This window comes from Stigmatopora nigra, chromosome 12 (assembly GCF_051989575.1).
Source record: "Stigmatopora nigra isolate UIUO_SnigA chromosome 12, RoL_Snig_1.1, whole genome shotgun sequence".
Lineage (NCBI taxonomy): Eukaryota > Metazoa > Chordata > Actinopteri > Syngnathiformes > Syngnathidae > Stigmatopora > Stigmatopora nigra.
Window position 1 is genome coordinate 14427430 of NC_135519.1, and position 16858 is coordinate 14444287.

General features: G+C 57.7%; 4 protein-coding genes and 1 long non-coding RNA gene across 6 annotated transcripts; 1 reads left to right on the forward strand and 4 right to left on the reverse strand.

The window, feature by feature from the left end:
• Positions 1–51: 51 nt before the first annotated feature.
• Positions 52–986, reverse strand: LOC144205104 (uncharacterized). Its single transcript, XM_077729193.1, has 3 exons — positions 737–986; positions 243–419; positions 52–172 (listed from the first exon to the last, which is right to left on the reverse strand). The coding sequence occupies exons 1-3, from the start codon at positions 831–833 to the stop codon at positions 132–134; spliced, it is 315 nt and encodes a 104-aa protein (XP_077585319.1). The 5' UTR covers positions 834–986; the 3' UTR covers positions 52–131.
• A 147-nt stretch (positions 987–1133) lies between these two features.
• LOC144205099 (uncharacterized) lies at positions 1134–4579 on the reverse strand. Its single transcript, XM_077729186.1, has 4 exons — positions 3100–4579; positions 2101–2988; positions 1828–2007; positions 1134–1751 (listed from the first exon to the last, which is right to left on the reverse strand). The coding sequence occupies exons 1-4, from the start codon at positions 3822–3824 to the stop codon at positions 1232–1234; spliced, it is 2313 nt and encodes a 770-aa protein (XP_077585312.1). The 5' UTR covers positions 3825–4579; the 3' UTR covers positions 1134–1231.
• A 40-nt stretch (positions 4580–4619) lies between these two features.
• Positions 4620–7419, reverse strand: apmap (adipocyte plasma membrane associated protein). Its single transcript, XM_077729189.1, has 9 exons — positions 6989–7419; positions 6420–6536; positions 6194–6309; positions 6018–6110; positions 5767–5883; positions 5502–5676; positions 5303–5437; positions 5006–5198; positions 4620–4896 (listed from the first exon to the last, which is right to left on the reverse strand). The coding sequence occupies exons 1-9, from the start codon at positions 7078–7080 to the stop codon at positions 4684–4686; spliced, it is 1251 nt and encodes a 416-aa protein (XP_077585315.1). The 5' UTR covers positions 7081–7419; the 3' UTR covers positions 4620–4683.
• A 200-nt stretch (positions 7420–7619) lies between these two features.
• Positions 7620–10428, reverse strand: vsx1 (visual system homeobox 1 homolog, chx10-like). 2 transcript variants are annotated; one of them, XM_077729190.1, is made up of 5 exons: positions 9944–10428; positions 9688–9763; positions 9336–9459; positions 8848–9043; positions 7620–8565 (listed from the first exon to the last, which is right to left on the reverse strand). In XM_077729190.1, the coding sequence occupies exons 1-5, from the start codon at positions 10410–10412 to the stop codon at positions 8336–8338; spliced, it is 1095 nt and encodes a 364-aa protein (XP_077585316.1). In that variant the 5' UTR covers positions 10413–10428; the 3' UTR covers positions 7620–8335. The 2 variants fall into 2 exon arrangements, with proteins under 2 accessions (XP_077585316.1, XP_077585317.1); XM_077729191.1 differs by having other exon boundaries at positions 8863–9043; positions 9944–10427.
• LOC144205105 (uncharacterized) lies at positions 8794–11138 on the forward strand. The gene is made up of 4 exons (XR_013328006.1): positions 8794–9221; positions 9327–9481; positions 9564–9782; positions 9917–11138. It is a non-coding gene; the product is annotated as an uncharacterized LOC144205105 (long non-coding RNA).
• Positions 11139–16858: the final 5720 nt, after the last annotated feature.

Consider the following 16858-nt stretch of genomic DNA (forward strand, 5'->3'; position numbering starts at 1 on the left):
AGCGGAAGGACGTCCGTTCTTCATTTGGAGAAAGCGCCATCACAGAGTCTCTTTTTTCCCAATCATTTGTTTTATTTCATAAATGGAGGCGTGTGGACGGCGCCACGTCTCTGCCAGGCGCTGGCGTCTATTCAGAACAGGTCACTCAGGACCGAGGCGGCTTTATCTGCAACTGAGAAAGCCGGATAAAGTTAGCAGGCCGGAGTAAGCGGGGGCGGCGCCGGCGGCGGCAGAGGACTGACTTCCTCCCTGGTCTTTCTCCTCGCCGCCCGTGACAGCCGACACCAAGCCGCCAAAGTCGATGCCGCCCTTGTCCTCCGAGTCGCCTTTACCGCCGATGAAGGAGCCCAAGTTGAAGCCCCCTTTCTCGCCTTCCTCAGACTTGGCTCCGCCTCCTTTCAGCATGTCGATCCCTTCCTCTGCCAAAGGACAAGAGACGGAGCGCGCCCGGCGTGAGTCCGCCTCCGGTCAAAGTGCCAGCGATTGGGACAAACAAATCGACAAAGCAAGCCTTGGCCAATTCAATGGCTGGATTTGGCTTGATCCCAATAAAAGCAACCCAAAATCCACTTTTTAAGAAGCTACTATATGAAAAAACGGTGCCTATGGATTAAGCTTACAAAACTAAATGGCCAAAGGATAGTTGGCGCAGACCAAATGAAGTTTCTCGTTGACCCGGCGGCTCCGTGGATCCCGGGCCACTCTCGGGCGTTTGGCCCCACCCAGACGCTCTCACCTAATTTATCTTTGCAGACTTCCACCAAAACCTTCTGGCCAATATCGCTTTGGAGCATTTTGTCCACGTTGAGTCCCTGAAGCAACTTGTCTGCCATGTTGTCGCCGGGTGGCGGGCGCCGGGCGGAGCCTCCCTTTTATACGCGCCCGGGAATCGGGTGCGGCGGGCCACGGCGATGGAATGGGGCGGGCGGGTGTCGCCGGCCTAACCGGAACCGCCACTCGGCCGCCTTCTCCCGAGGCGCGTCCCTCCCCGAGCTCACGTGTCCCCGTGGCATCCGCCGCCGACAAGCGACGCCCGGAAGAAAAATGCGCCGGCCGCCAGGTTGGGACGCCCCGAGGCTCCGACGCGGCTTTCGGCAAAGATTAAGGTTGCTTTTGGAAGAAGACAAATGGCCTCAAAGGAACTGGTTTTTAATCATCAAGATAGAAGCACTACTCTGGCTGGCCCGGCCGTCTTCCCGTGACACCTTTGGCCCCAAGGGGGGGGGGGCCCTCAGGACGGCGAGCCGACGTCCAAGCGATACTCGTCGGCGTCGGCGCCCCGGGGGGGCCCGCGCAAAGTCCGGGAGAAGGCCTTGCGGGCGGCCGAGATGAAGAGCGCGCTCTTGGACGGCGGCGGCGCTTCCAACGCCCGCAGGCCGCCGAGCAGCTCCCTCAGCAGGGCGTCGTCGAAAGCGCCGGCGTCGGACAGCGAGGCCTCGGCCAGCCCCCGCCGGAACAGACGCAGGAGCCCCGTCGCCGCCGCCTCGGTGACGCGCTCGGCGTCGTACACGTCCACCTCGGCGATGACGCGCAGGCGCGGGTCCCGCAGGACCTTCTCGGACACGCGGCGGACGACGGGCAGCGCGTCGCGCGACACCACCGCCCGCTTGTGCGCCTTCTGGAAGCGCGTCAGCAGGCGAGCCACCAGCGTCGCCACCAGCGACGTCACCATCTCCTCCAGGACGGAGGGCGAGCGGTACGTGGTCACGTCCACCTCCGCTTCGCGCCCGCCCTTCTTCTTGGACGCCGCCCTGGGTGGAAAGAAAGAGGGGGTGCGAGCCATTGAGAAGCGAGGCGGAATGTAGCTTTGAAAATGGCGGCGCTTACCTGGAAGACGAGCGCAGCGGCGAAGGCCAGGCCTCGCGCACGCTGCCGGTAGGCGGCGTGTCCAAGCGCTGGCCGTGGTCCGTCTGCCGGGTCCCCCGCGATCTGGCCACGGTCCCCTCTCCCGGAGCGTCCTCCGAGTCCGGGGAGCTCTCGGATCTCGCGCTCGTCACCCGTCTGGGCCTGGGTGGTGGCGGCGGCAGAGGGGGGGAAGGGTCACGTGGGGTCACGTGGGGTCACGCCCGGTCACGGCGTTAGGTCAGCTTTGGCACCCACCTCCGGACCCCGGCCTTTTCTCGCCCCGCCTCGGTGGGGCTCCCCCCGTCGGAGCCCGGAGAGCCGCCCGAGTCCCGGGAGGCGTGTTGGGGCCCGGCGGGGGCGCCCCCGGCGACCATGGCGTCGATGTCGCTCAAGCAGCCGTAGACACGGTCGGCGCGGCTGGGCCTGGTGACGGGCTCCATCTTCAACCAGAGGAGCAGCTGCTGGACAAACTTGTTGGAGGTGTCCTCCACGATCCTGTGCAGAACGTGGAGGTTCTGGGGCTTCTCGCGCTCCACCTCCAGGATGAGCGGCTCCGAGTATCTCCTCCAGACGGCGTCCGAGCGCACGGCCGTGCGATTGGCCGTCATGAAGCGGTAGATCTTGTCGGCCAGTTCCCGCGAGAACTCGTCGGCCTCCAGCTGGAGCTCGTCGGCGCCCGGCGGCGACGACGACTTGCGGAAAACGTCCTCCAGGCCCGATTGGATTCCCTGGAAGGTCAGGAGGCTTTCTTCATCTTCGTCGTCGTCGTCGTCCGACGCCGTGGGCCCCGCCGCCTCGGCTCCGGCGGCCCTCGCTCCCGCCGCCGCCGCCGCCGCCGTCTTCTTCTTTTTTCCTTTTTGCGTGCGCATGCAGCGGCAGCGCACCTTCTCCAGGTCGCGGGTGAGCTCGTCAAACTTCTTCTGGCAGAAGCTGAGGAAGTGGCGCCGGCGGGACGACTCGTCGCCGTCGGAAGGAGAGACGCACGTTTGGAAGAAGTCGCACAGTTGGTCCTTGATCAGGAACAGGTTGAATTGCGGGGCCGGGGAGCGAGCGGCGCCCTCGTCGGGCGACTCGCGGTAGTGCAGGTCGTTGATGATGGTCTCTACGATTTCCGCCGCTTTTTTCTGCAGGTCGCAATGGGCCCTGAGACAACAAGAGAAGGAGTTGGATAGTGAGAGAGAGAGAGAGAAAATTGGAAATTCATTGGGAAGGAGCCATAGAGCGGAATACTAATCCACGGTATACGGGACCCACGGCAGCGAAGTGGACCGGTCGTCGGTGTCCGTCCACTTGCGCAGAATCTCCACCACGGCCTGGGTGGCCTCCGGGAGGTCGAAGTGGCACTCGGCCGACTGGGAGGCTTTGGCCCTCTTCCAGCAGGCGCCCAGGCACTTGGTGTAGAAGGCCATCTTGCCCAGGTAGACCTTGAGCGAGCCGCAGGCCAGCAGGACCATCTTGGCCAGCACCTCGATCTTGGTGAAGGTGCCCGGCACGTAGATGAGCGGCGCCAGGCGGCCGGCGGCGCCGCTCAGCGTGCGGCTGACCCTCTGCGTGATCTCCCTCTTGAAGAGCGAGTCCAGTTTCTGCGAGCTCTCGCTGCGCTGCTCGGGGACGCTGAGGGCCGAGGCGAAGGCGCCGTTCAGGCCCTCGCCTTCCACGCTCAGCCGCATCTCCGGGCCGGCCGAGGCCGAGGCCGAACCCGAGGCCGAACCCGAGGCCGAGGCGCTCTGGATGCGCTCCTTGAACTCGGGGATGATGACCCGGATGGTGTCGGCGCACAGCTTCTGGGTGATGTCGGTGCACATGTCGGCCAGGATCACCTGCGTCTCCGAGTCGATGCTCCCGGCCGCCAGGAGGCTCCACTGCGCCGGGAGGATGCGCTCAAAGTACTTGAGGACGATGGGCCGGATCGCCTCCGCCTTGATCGACACCTTCTCCGTGTTGGCCGGAGCCAAGGAGGTGCGCCGTCGCCCCCACATGGTCCTGCGTCCGCCCCTCCGGCGTCCGCCCCTCCGGCGTCCGCCCCTCCGGCTTCCGCCCCTCCTACCCGCCTTGCCCGACGGCTGGCCTTATTGCCGGACGCTGCCGGACGCTGCCGGACGCTGCCGGACGCTGCCGGACGCTGGAGCGGCCGTCCAAAACAAAAAGTGCGCGTCGCGAGATGGATCAGCCTCACATACTAAACAAGACAACGGCCGTTGCCACCACGGTGGCACTTTGTGACGAGCGTGGGTGAGTGCGTGCGTGACGTCATGCCACAAGCCTACGCGTTGCCTTTGCCGCCGCTCTTCTCGGCCAATCGGAAGTCGCGGGTCCGACCCGATCGCCTCCCACGCCAGAAGAACGTCCGTGCGGAAGTGGCTTCCGGTCCAGCTTGACGAAGCAAAGAAGCGTGACGACGGCCGAGCGAACGGTAAGAAACTCTTCTTTTCTAATGGACATGTTAGTCTCGTCGCGCGCGCGAAAATAGTGTGCGTCGTCCCCGTCCCACGGAAAACATTGAATTGGATTAGATGACTTTATTCATCCTCATTTCGTCATGGCATCTCATACCGATTTGGCCACGTGATCACTTGTCGGCTGCATTGACCAAAGTCACTCCCCCTTTCGCTTTGGGTCCCAGCTCATAGTCATCATCATTCCACCAAGCCCACGTGGACTTTTGACACGTCAACAAAAGGATGGCAAAAGTGGACCGCCGGGAAATGCCTCGTTTACAAAGAAAGACTCCCCCCCCCCCCCCCCCCCCCCCCCAAATAAGCCATCCCTAAAAGTATTATCCCCCCGCAGGGCTGGCTTTATTAGCAGTTTCCAGCACAAAGTCCCGGACCGGCCGAGCTAGGAGACCAGGCCCAGGTCCAGTTTGGCCAGGTACGGCGAGCGGAAGGATCCCAGGTAGAGGGCGCCGTCGTGCTCGTGCGCCTCGCTGACAAAGGCCGCCGCCAGGCCGCCGGGGTCGTGGAAGCTCCTCCGGCAGACGCCGCCGTCGCCCAGTTCGGCCACCAGGCTGTAGCGCGGCACCAGCTTGCTCACCGTCTCCTGGCTCAGCAGCTGGACGCCCAGAAAAGCCACCGAACAAAAGAAAACGTTTGTTTGGGGGGGGGCTTTTGTTTTTTTTTAATCCAAGACAAAACCCTAACCCTAACCCAAAAAAAACTACCTTGAAGAGGAGCTTCTTGATCCAGGGCCTTTGCGACAAAAAGTCCAAGACGGAGAATCCCGGGTTGGGGCGCACGGCCGACATGGCCACCCAGTAGCCGCCGCCCGAGCTGGGACGCACGTTGTCGGGGAAGCCGGGCAGGTTGTCCACCAAGGTGTCCATGCCGCCCTTGTTGAGCCCCGCCACGTGGACCCTGCGGTGGAGCGCGTGGGTGGCCCGTCCAAAGGCGCCGTCTGACCCGGTGGCGCGGCGCCCCCCCCCCGCCCGGCCCCAGACGCTCTCGTTTCCGGGGCTCACCTTCGGATGCGCGCCATGGCCGTCTCCGCCACCAGGACCGATTCCTCGTCGGGGAGCAACTGGATGCCGTTGGGGAATCGCAGGTTGTCCATGACCACGCCGACCTCCCCACTCTCCGCGTCGTACTCCATCACCCTGACGGGAGGGCCGATGAGGGCGACCCGCCAGCGGGCCGTGGGGCGCGGCTCTGCCTGCCTACCGTCCGTCGGGCGTGGCCTCCATGATGAGGTGCAGGTAATCTCTGCGATGCCACCTGCTGCTGGACGAGGTGAAGTACACCTTCTTGCCGTCCCGCGTCACCGTCAGGTCGTTGATGAAGAGCAGCTTCCTGCCGCCCACCGTCTGACCCCCCGTCACCAGCCGCGTGGATTCGCCTGGAAAGTCACAAAGCGCAAGGAAGGGGCCGTCCGGCGTGGCGTTCCCGTGGCGTTCCCGTGGCTTCTAAGAGCGCCGGCGAGTCTCACCCGTGTCGGGGTCCACTTCAAAGATGCCCAGGTACGCGTCGGCCACAAATAAAGTCCCGTTGGGCCCCACCCGGATCCCCAGGGGTCTCCCGCAGGTGGTCTCGTCCGCCGGCGAACCTGCGCGCGCGCAAAAGCCCCGTCGCGTCATTTTTTTTAGGCCAGCCCACTTGACCCGCGTGGAACGATGGCACCAATCCAAACATTTTTTTTCTGTAACGGACGAAAAGACGAGTAGGCGGGAGGCGACTGACCGCACGGCGTTTTTCCCAGTCTGGCCAAGGTGAAAACCCTGCGCCCGATCAGCTTGACGATGCGCCCGTCCGCCGTGCCGCTGTAAAACACATCTGCCGGAGGCGGCGTCGTCGTCAGCCGTCGGCCCGACGGGTCGTCGGCGGCGTCGGCGGCGGCGCCGACGGCCCGCTCTGACCTCCCACGTTGGCCGTGGATTCGGGACCGGCCAGGGCATCCTCGTAGAGTCTGGTGGCCAGGCGTAGTTTGGCGTTGGCTTCCCAGCAGCCCGTCATGGGGGGAGGTTCCTTCAGGCTGCGTTTCGGGGAGAGCGGAGCACAAGATGGCCGGCGCTCTGGACCATTCCCACCGACCCGTCCCGCTCCCCTCGGCCCTCCACGCTTAAAAGTCCCCCGGCGACTCACAGCAGGACGTCGGGCCGGATGGGCGACTCCAGAAGCAGCAGGACCACCAGCAGCGGCAAGAGCAGGAAGCCGCCCAGCGACAGCAAGGTCACCCGAAAGACGCGCCCGCTGTAGGTCCTGGGAAGGGGGCGGGAAGTGGCGTCATTTGCCGCAAATCCTCAAATCCTTGGACGGTGGAACCCGTCGCGCTACCGCCGTCAATCCAAAGCGCTTCGCCCCGCGGGCACACCACAAGTACAGCGCTCGACTTTGATGTGAATGGAGGTGAACGGTCACCAACGGTCACGAAAGGTCGTTTCCTTGGCCACTGCCATGCTTCCCGCTTTCAAAAGGGACGTCCAATCCGTGGGAGGGACAAACGCTCACTCGCTCGCTCGCACTTCCGACGGACTGGACGTGTGCCCGTGAGAAATGGAGCGCAAGAGGCAGCCCGTTTATTTGGCTGAAGAACGGACCGGGAGGGAGCTCTCGCGAGCGCCCCCTCCCGATTGGCAAAGGAGCGAGCGACGCGGTTCTGGTGCCGTTGACGGCGATAAAAGTCCGCCCCCCGCGAGACCCTTCCTTCTCACCCCTTGCCTCTGTGTACGTGCTCGGCGCGCGTGTCCGTGACGACGTTGTTCCTGTTTTGCCTCCGGAAGCGTAAGCCCGCCGTCTCGTTCATGCTGCTTGGATGAAGGGGATGTTGTTGGGCGGTTCGCTTGGCTTCGACTCGGTTCAGCTCGGTTCGACTCGGCTCAATTCAGGTCAACGCTCGCTTTAGCTCGGAACGCCCCCCACCCAAACCTTTCCTGCCCCGTCCTCTTCTTCCGGAAACGCCGCCGTGACGCCCCCACGTAGCACATCCGCTCGAATCGACGGTGTTTCCTAAGACTACAAAATAAAAGCTATAAGCGTCGACGCTTGGCCAAGAAAGCAATGACGACGGTCTCCCGAACCGCCCCACTAAACAGCTGGACATGTTATTGTCCCCGAATGAGGCCCTTTTTTTCCTCGCCGTTCAGTGTCAAGGTAGATGTTACTTTGCGCGAGCACCACATCGCCCTCCGGTGGTCAGCAGCTGTAATTAGTACAGCCGTGTGTCGTCATCAAAGCGCCGCTCTTGCTGAGCCCGTTCAAAGGGTTTTATGGGGAAAACTTTGCTAACTTGGCTCACGATCAGTGAGCTAAATTGAGCGACTCGTACAGAAGAAGCCAACGGAATTCCAAAAATATTTGTATTGAGCTGCAGCTGCCACATCATAAAAAGTTCCATAATAAGAGGATTTTAACATCAGACACAACGGAAACAAGACGTGTAAAAATGGACCATAGAATCAATTTATGCAAACACAAGCTGTCCATAGTTCACGGCAAATTGCAAGCGCCCGTGCTAACTTAGCATTTTGCTTAAATTCACACGTTTGCCTTAACTTAGCATTTAGCCATTGGCAGGCTAACGGGTCGAGCAATTTTTGCCCGCAAACACGATGACAATAATACTGGTCAAATGTTTTAGGACAGACGGCGCACTATTGTGCCGTTAGCGAGCTAACGTCAAAGGACAAAAGTCGCGTAGACCTGGTCGACAAACGGTAATATAACAACGGCAAGATGTTTTCGGACCCATTTCAAAGGTTTTCCCCCGGCCACCAGCACGTGAACAGCTCGTGCATTCTGTCGAAAAAAACAACGAGGAACAGCGGGAAGATTCATCAAATCTGGAGAGTAGTACAATGTTTTTCGACAGCTACCGGCGCCATCTTAGCGACCGGCACGGCCACACGAGTGCAAAGGCGGGGCAGCCCCGCCTGTCGTGTCGACCCGTAAATACAGACAAAAATGTCGTGGGAGGGACGTCGCCGCTCAGCCGGCCGGCGGCACGCTAACGGGCGGCTATCGCAGTCTTTGTGGACGAGGCGGCCACGACGGCGTCCTCCTCAGCGCGGCCGCTCCCCGTCATCTTGCGGCTGTTTGGACGAGCTGGACAGGTCCATGGCCTCCTCCTCCTCCTCCTCATCTTCGTCCTCGTGGTCCGGGCCCCGGCCACCCCCGGGCTCCGCCTCCCCGGCGTCGGGAGCGTGGCGCAGGGCGTCGGGAGAACACTTTGACTCTGGGGGATCTGGCCGACACGTCTTCTTGGACATTTCCAGAGACTTTTTGTGCATTCCTGACAAAACAAACCGTGCAAACTCCAATTATTTGGACCATTCTAACTGGGACAAAGAGACGACGTATTCGCCGCCGCCCCCAACGGATCCCGAACGGATCCCGAACGGATCCCGAACGGATCCCGAACGGATCCCGAACGGAATCCGAGCCGTCGGTGACGGCCATGGGAACAATTTTGGGAGTGGCCCGTCATGTCAAAGTGAGCCGGTCTACCGGTTTGTTGTTTGTTTGAGTGCGTGCGTGCCCGGTTTACCGGTTTGGGTGCGTGCGTGGCACTGACGTGCATGCGGCTCACCGAGCAGCCAGGGAGCGCAGGATCCCATCATGCCGTTCTTGGCCGAGTTGAGGATGGACTCGGGCAGCGGGATGGAGTGGCGCACCATGGCCCCGTAGAGGCCGTACTCGGCCATCACGCTGCTGCGGCCCCAGCACTTTTCGCGCTTGCGCCACTTGGCGCGGCGGTTCTGGAACCACACCTGAAGCCAAGTCAACCAACAAACAAGATAAATGCAACGCTTGAGAATAGGGATTTCGGCGCCGCTCTGGTTCCCTCTAGCGGAAGGGCGAAGCATTGCCGAAACCACTTGGACCGCCCAAGCCTCCCTCCCCAGTCGGTCAACACCGGACAGTCTATCTTTGTCAATAGCGGACAATGTATCGACTTTTTTTTTTCCATATCTCAATTGAGATTTGTTAGCCACGGACAAACGGACGCATTTTCAAAAGCCGTTTTGTTTTTTTTGTGTGTGTTTTTTTTAGGTCGCCCACCTGTATGCGGTCCTCGGGCAGCTCGGTCTTCACGGCTAGCATCTCTCGAGCGTACACGTCGGGGTAGTGCGCTTCGTGGAAAGCTTTCTCCAGTTCCTCCAGCTGGTGCGACGTGAACACGGTCCTGTGTTAGGTTGCAAGATAAAGTAAGTTATGTGAGGTCAGAAAAAGGGTTCTTGTCTGTGTTTTAACTGTTGCTCATTGAGCGAATCGTCATTTCCAAAATAGAGCCCATACTACTTCAAATGAGTGTCTAGAAAAGGAGGAAGGAGTGAGAAGAGAGAGCTAGCCAACTTTTCCTCCGCACATGAGATGAGCTAAAGTTGTTATGCTGGCTGAGCGGCTGACTCACCTGTGTCTCCGCTTCTTCCTCTTCTGAGAAGACGAGCAGTTTTTGGACTCGTTGTGGTCGGACAGGACCTCCTCGTCTGCCCAGAGAGTCAAAAGGTCAGCGGGAGGAGGAAAAGCCAATCCAAAAAGCCTTTATGGTCATCGTACACGTTAAGCTAACGGCTAAGCCCGGGACATCCGTCATTCCCTTTTAAAACCGCCTCTAAAACAACTTTTCTCATCATCCGAAGGCTCGGTACGGCGGCCGGGAGGCTCACCGGAATAGATGTCCCGGTGGGGGTCGGCGGCGGCGGCGGCGGCGACGGCGGCGGAGTGCAGGAAGCGCCCGTCGGGTCTCTGCAGGAGCGGCAGGTGACCCGGCAGGAAGCAGGGCGTCCCGGCCCCCGGCTGCTGCGCCGCCAGACTGCACAGGAAGCCCAGGCCCAGCGGCAGCGAAGCGCCCGGGAAGGGGAAGGCGGCGCCGCCGCCGCCGCCCCCGCCCCCGACCAGACCCTGGCCCAGAGCCTGACCCAGACCCGGTCCAAGTCCCGCGGCGGCACGGACCTCGCCCCCCGGCGCCGAGGCCGCCGTGGACTCCAGTCCCAGCAGGTCGGTGATGGCGAAGCCTTTGGAGCGGAGGCCCGGCGGCGCGTGAAGGCGCGTTGGCTTTTGGGGCGAGCCCACTTTGTCCCGCGCGACGTCCGACATGGCCCGGCAACGCGCGCCCGTCGCCGCCCGCCGCCGCATTTATGCCAAAGGGGAACGGGGCCGCCGGCCAATGGGCGGGCCGGACGCGGCCCCGGGGAGGGGGCGGGGCCCGTCTTCTCGTGTCAATCTGGGAGGATTAATTGCACCAATTTGAATGTTTCAATCCGATCAGGATTATTTGGGCCGTTGCGCGTGCGCTAACATTTTTCATCTTCATCACACACACACAAACGTGCGTGCGCGCACACACACACAAATGATTCTTTTATTACTTTTTAGACATTGCATTTGAACAAAAAGTATTACAAGAAAAGCGGGATGATAAAATTGGAGCAATTGCCAAAAGCCTGTTTTTCATTTCAAGCCATCCAATCCGTCCAAGAAATAATTAACAAGGAATGAAATACGTCAAGTCAATAGCAAGGTAAAAAAAAATGTAAAAAAATCATCATATCGTCTCGCTATTCATTGGCTTTCTGTGGCGTTCACGGGGGGCGCTGGAGCCCATCCCGGCCAACACGGAGCAGACTTTGTTTTCAGACTTTGTTTTCCGAGCTTTTCACCTTTCTTTTTGTGCTCTTTTAGTTGTGTTTTGTCTTTGGTCGCTTTGGCTTCTATTGCATTTTTGGCATTGCAAGCTTTTTGGGACTTTTCAGCTGTCAATCATTTTGACTGCCATTTGTCCACATTTGCCAATGTCTCCTTCCGTGAGCCACCTGCTCGCTCAATTTAGACCTGAAATTGTGTCCAAGTGGCTTTGTTGGTAGAGAGCGTTTGGGATGGATGGGGGAGAAGGGGGGGGGGGGGGTGCTTGGAGGGGGGCCTGGTTATGGGGGCCTGGTTGTGGGGGGGGGGGGGGGTGATTCAGGCGAAAGAGATTAAAGCAAAACTAAAAACAAGCTTCATTTTGCTTTAATTATCTGATAAGAAGATTGAGTCTAATTGCTTTTTAAAATGCACGGGATTAGAGGAGGTCATTTGGCAAACACAAAAGTCTGGATTCAAGTCAGGAAAGTTGTTGTTTTTTTTTTGGAGGGGGGGGGGGGGGGGGGGGGGCGGTATTTTTAAACCCGTCAGGAAAGTTGTTGTTTTTTTTTGTTGGTATTTTTAAACCCGTCCAGCCACTTTGACCCCCACGGTCAGCGGCCAGCCAGCGCCCCCACCTAACGTCTTTAGTGCTTTACTCTCTCCGCTTGGTGCGTCCGTTTGCGTCCCCCTGGAAGCGGACGCCGACCGTGGCCGCCGACGCCCCAAACCGCCGACACCGACGTCAACGGCGGCGACTAAAAGAGAGAGAGCGCGGGTGTGTTTGAGTAGGCCGAGCGTTCAACTGGCTGTAGAACGGCGTCCTTCCGCTAATTAGCGAGATGCCCGGCGTCGGAGCAGACCAGCTCCAGGTGGCTGCTCAGTGGCCATTAGCATCGTGGCTGGCCCTATGCAAATAGATGATAGGAAAAGCCAATAAGACAGCCCCCGCTTCTTTCACGCCCCAACGAGGTTAAGCGTTTGCATAAATGTGCATTTATGAATAATTAGTGGGGCAGCGCGCGTGTCGGGTGGCTCGGTGGGTGTGCAGAGGCGGGGTTTGGGGGCGATTTTAGGGGGGCTCTACACAGCCAGACAGACAATTCATTGTTCAATTGTTGCCGTCCGTTGAGCAAAGTAAGAGATCCGGCCCATTTTGCCTTCTGCCGGGCGGTCTCTCGCTCGTTAGGGTGGCGGCCGGGGGGGGGGGGGGGGGGGGGGGTCAATGGTTAAGGGACCTCGCAATTCCGAAAAAGGAAGACCATTGACCCAACAAAGCCACTGAAATGATCCTCAAAATGAGCCCACAAATGACATTTTAGAGCCAAAAGGAGAAAACAAAAAAGCAAGCATCCACGAGCAAAAGCATCCATCCATCCATCCATCATGGCATCCATCATGGCATCCATCTCTTCATGTTCTCTTGATCTCATTGTAGCCTCCAATCCAAGTTAGCAGGGATTATCTGCGTTAAGAGGCGGATAACTCCGCTTGGAGGCTGTTAATCTGCCCGCCCGCATGTTAATGAGTCTTGTCGTGGATTGCTTAAATTAAAAGCAAATATCAACAGTCATTTGGCGAAAGGAGGCCACGCGTCGCCGGGCCATGTCCACCCCCCCATGTCCACCCCCCCTACCCCCCCATTCCACCCCTCCAACGCCCCCGCCCTGCCCTCAATAATGGCGCATTAAGTGATTTGAGTGGCGGCTCGTGGCGCTAATCGTGTCGTCGGGGGCCAAAAACAATAAAATTAACAAGTTATCAGGAAATGAAGGCACACAACATTTAGCCGCCATCTCAAACCAACCCTGGAAAAAAAAAAGGGGGGGCGGGTGGGCGTTCCTGGCCAACGATGCCAAAAAAATGGTGACCGGTGGACAGAGCAGGCCAAAGAAAAACAATGGTGTCAAGTGACAAATGCCATTTCCATTCCTTCCTTCAACCACTTCAACTACCGGAAGTGGCTTTTGGCCACCCGGCGAGCGCTGGGCCGTACCGCCGCCGTTCAAAAGCGGGAGCGGCGGGAGCGGCGGGACGGACGGACGGAGGGGGACGTCTAAATGGCCGGGCGGCAAGTGAAGGCCATGCGGAGGCAGAGCCGGCCCCAAAGTTTGCTTTGATTTGATTAAAGTCCCGGCTAAACCCGCTTTAGCGCCACTTCAATCACAAAAGCAGATTTGACAAACAATCTCATCTGATTTGACAAATATGTTTCATGTCCACGCATGACAAAACATGATTAAACTGACCCACTGGCCCGCCGATCAAAGTTGTTTAATACGGCGGCCGGCGGCCTTTTCCTCAACCACACGCTGACCCGGCCGGGGTGCTCTTTTTTTTTTTTTTGTTTTTTTTTGCTTCAGGTTTTTGCTTTGGGAACCGCTGGACCACCACGCCAGAGGACTCAAAGGCCAGTTTTGACCTGCCGTCCATTCGCCGGTCTCGCCAAAGGGGCAGGCGGCGGCAATGGCGGTCCCGTAAAGGGGGGGGGGGCGCCAGCTCCCTCACGTCACGTGTTTGCAAGAAGCGGCTTAAGCCGTCTGATTGGTCTGACCTGAAATAACAGTCATAGATCATAATAATAATAATGGAATAATAAGAATAATGGAGCGTAATCTGCGCCTGGGCGCTAATCCGCCCGCTGTCTTCTTCTTGTGTGCCATGTCCTTTAATCCATTTAGCTTTGCTTTTTAGCGCAAAATCTCATTTTGATTTGATGACGGCGTGCCGGCAATCCAATAACTCCGCCCACGGCCGCCTGGCTCACCTTTACCGCTCTATTTGGGGGATTTGACCGTGATGCCCGTGGTGGAACATTTTCTTCTTCTCTATGGTCCTTTGGATTTCACTTGGTTTGCCCGAGATGGGCTCCGGCACCCCCCCCCCCTGCAAATACACAGGGAGTCACCAGCCTCAAATGAACAGGATCCAAATCGTACTGCAAGAGGAAAGAGCGGCTGTCCAATCCATTTGGACTTGGACCCAGGCGTCAATTCTGGCCTTGTGAATTTTCCACGAAATGTCCCCTTTTCTTCTTTTTGTTGTTGTTGTTGGAAAGTGTCAAAAAGAAGCAGTGCTGTGTGTCTTCTAATAATAGCGAGGCCACACACACTGCGTGTGTGTGTGTGTGTGTGTGTGTCCAGATGTCTTGTAATCCTGAAACGCTCAAGATGAAAGTGCAATCTTCTCCAATTATGATCCACAGTCTCAATTATCCCCACAAATCCTTCCAATGATTCCCTAATAATCCGTATGATGGGATCACATGACCTACTTACAACAGTCACGTGAGTGGCAAAACACACACACACACACACACACACAAGTGGACTGGTTTGTTGATGTTATTAAGAAATTGGACCCCGTTGCGACGGTAGAATTGAAAAGATGCCACGCAAGAATCTTGGCTCCGGCCCGACCTTCTCCGGCCTTTCTGCCTTTCCACGCTAGGGGGAGCCGGTCCGGGGTCAAGACCCCACCCCACCCCCTGTTGAAATGAACGCAGGGAGGAAAAGGGAGGATTTGTGATCCTTGCCTTTCTTGGAAAAAGAATGGCGTCCGGCCGGACGGACGCCATTCTCGGCGCTTGGGTTGGCGTCCCCGTTTCCCGTCACGTGCTGGGACGCTATCTATCTATCTGTAGATTACCTTCCCCTTGTTATTGTTATTGTCTTTGTGTGCTGGCGAGCACGCTATTGTTGTGTACCATCACAGTAATGAAAGATTAGAGAAGCATTAAGTGATAAAAAGCTATTACACAAAGGAAGCCGCCGCCGCCGCCGCGCACACACACGTGCGCGCACACCGCCGACCGCCAATTTTCCCAGATTTGTACCAACGGAATGTCGGCGTGAATGAATGAAGAAAGAAGATTTGCTTTCCTGACCACGCCACCGTTCCAGATAGAATCCAATTTTTGTGTTGTTTTTTTTTGTTATGGTCCCACCCCCTACGTTCCCCCGGTCGTGGCTTGGGGCCGGGCTCGCCCTGGCTCGCCCTGGCTCGCCCTGGCTGGCCCTCGCTCGCTCGCGCCGCGGTGCGTCGTAAGCCCGGGCCGCTGTCCCAGATATAATCCAATCCTTTTTAAAGTAGTTCATACAAGCAATTACGGCCACGCGGGATAATGTCCCGCTTAATCTTAAAGGGAGGAGGGAGGGGGGGGGGGGGAGTCCCACCATTTGCCCCCACCAAACCTTTTCTCGGCAAATGTCTTTGAATGATTAGTGAATTAAGTTCTTATCTTGCCTCTAATGGCCCTCTTTTTAGCCCGGTTACGGCCGGCGAGATGTTTCACTTGTTGCCCGCCCCAGATTAGCGACGGCAAGGAATTATTCTTAATGCACACGCACTCCCCGCCCGTGCGCGAGCCCACTTGAGCAAAGGTCAGGGGTGGTGGGTAAAAGCTACTAATGGACGCCGTCCGCATTTGCGCCTTTAGCCCCGGCCGCAAAACAAAAAGTGCACGCGCCTCAGACGTGGGCCCACGCCAAAAAAAACATGGCCGGCTTCCGACGGGTCGGACGGCGCGTCGGAAGCCGACTCTTTCAAGGCACCTTTTGGAAATGGGCCGGCGCGGCACGGACTTGGATGGGAACGCCACCACCTAGCCTAGCCTAGCCCAGCCTAGCTTGGCCTGCTTCCATATGAATAAAAGAAATCGCCTAACTCTGTCTTCAAGTGGGTTGTTTTGACCGCCTCCATGAGTTTGCTACTTTGTACAATCTGCCATGTCTCGTATCTAACCAGCATCCCATCCACGGGTGCGCTATAAAAAAAATAATGACAAAAAACAAGCTAGACGTGATCATCAAAAAGTGGAATTGCTAGAAAACGAAGAAATGAGAGTTGTGTTGTTGTTGTTGTTGTTTTTGTTGTTTCGCCATTTCATAAGACCTTTATCTTCATCATTCACTGCAGGCCAATCAAATCGCCAGCTTGAAATGTAGGGATTTGTTATGTTTGGATGAGTGAAATGAGATGAAAGGGTGCCCGCCGGTCAAGAATGAAAGAGCAGTTTGCGTATTTCGTCAGCAAACGGCGCTCACCAACGCAACTGCTTTTCATTGCGCAGAAGAAGAAAAAGCCACGAAGAAGAAGCCACTGTCACTATAAACAGTTGGCGTGGATGCCTCCCAGCTTTTCATTTGGCTCTTTTTTAACGCGCATTACTGAGAAATAAGGCCAAGACAAATTGGAATGAAAATTATAGATGTATATTACATTTCCCCATTTTCCCCTTTTTAAATCAATCGTTGCAATTTTTGGATTCATTTTTTTTTTGGGGTGTTTTTAGGTCAAAAAGCATTGTGTCAAATCAAAAATTATAACGGGGGCAAATCAGAAAATGTTATCTACATCTATAAACTTGTTTTGAATTTGATCCTTAAACAGAAAGTGGGCACCCACCATTGACTTTCTCGGGCCGCACAACATGAGGCGGCGGGCCAGATTTGGCCCCCGGGCCGCCACTTTGACAAGGGCGACCTACGCGGACGCCATCAACGGGCCATTGCCGCTTCTTTCCTCAGACGACGGCCGAACCGCCGGCGACTTCGGGAGACGCCAAGTGAGTCCCCCGGATCCGCCGGCTAGGTTTCCGAACCACCGCCTTCTCCTGGCCTTCAAGGAAGGAGCAGCCGAAGACGCCGGTCAAGCATCCGCGATCGCGGGACAAGTCCCGCAGTTTCGGTCGCAGTCCGGCCCCGTCCAAAGACAAATTCGGATATCCAAAAGCGCCGCACTCCCACCCTGGACAGCAAGTGCAAAGGCAGCAGTCCAGAACGGTAAGCGCCAAAAATGGGGCGCCAAAAATGGGGGGCCGCCTCACAAGCCCGACTGCTGGTTGGACTGGGCCTCGCCGCGGCATTGGTTCTTTGCCTCTCGTGGGACTACGCCACGCTTCTCTGTAGTTATTATTATATATATTTTTTTCTATGTCTTTCCCAAATAAAGCTCAATGG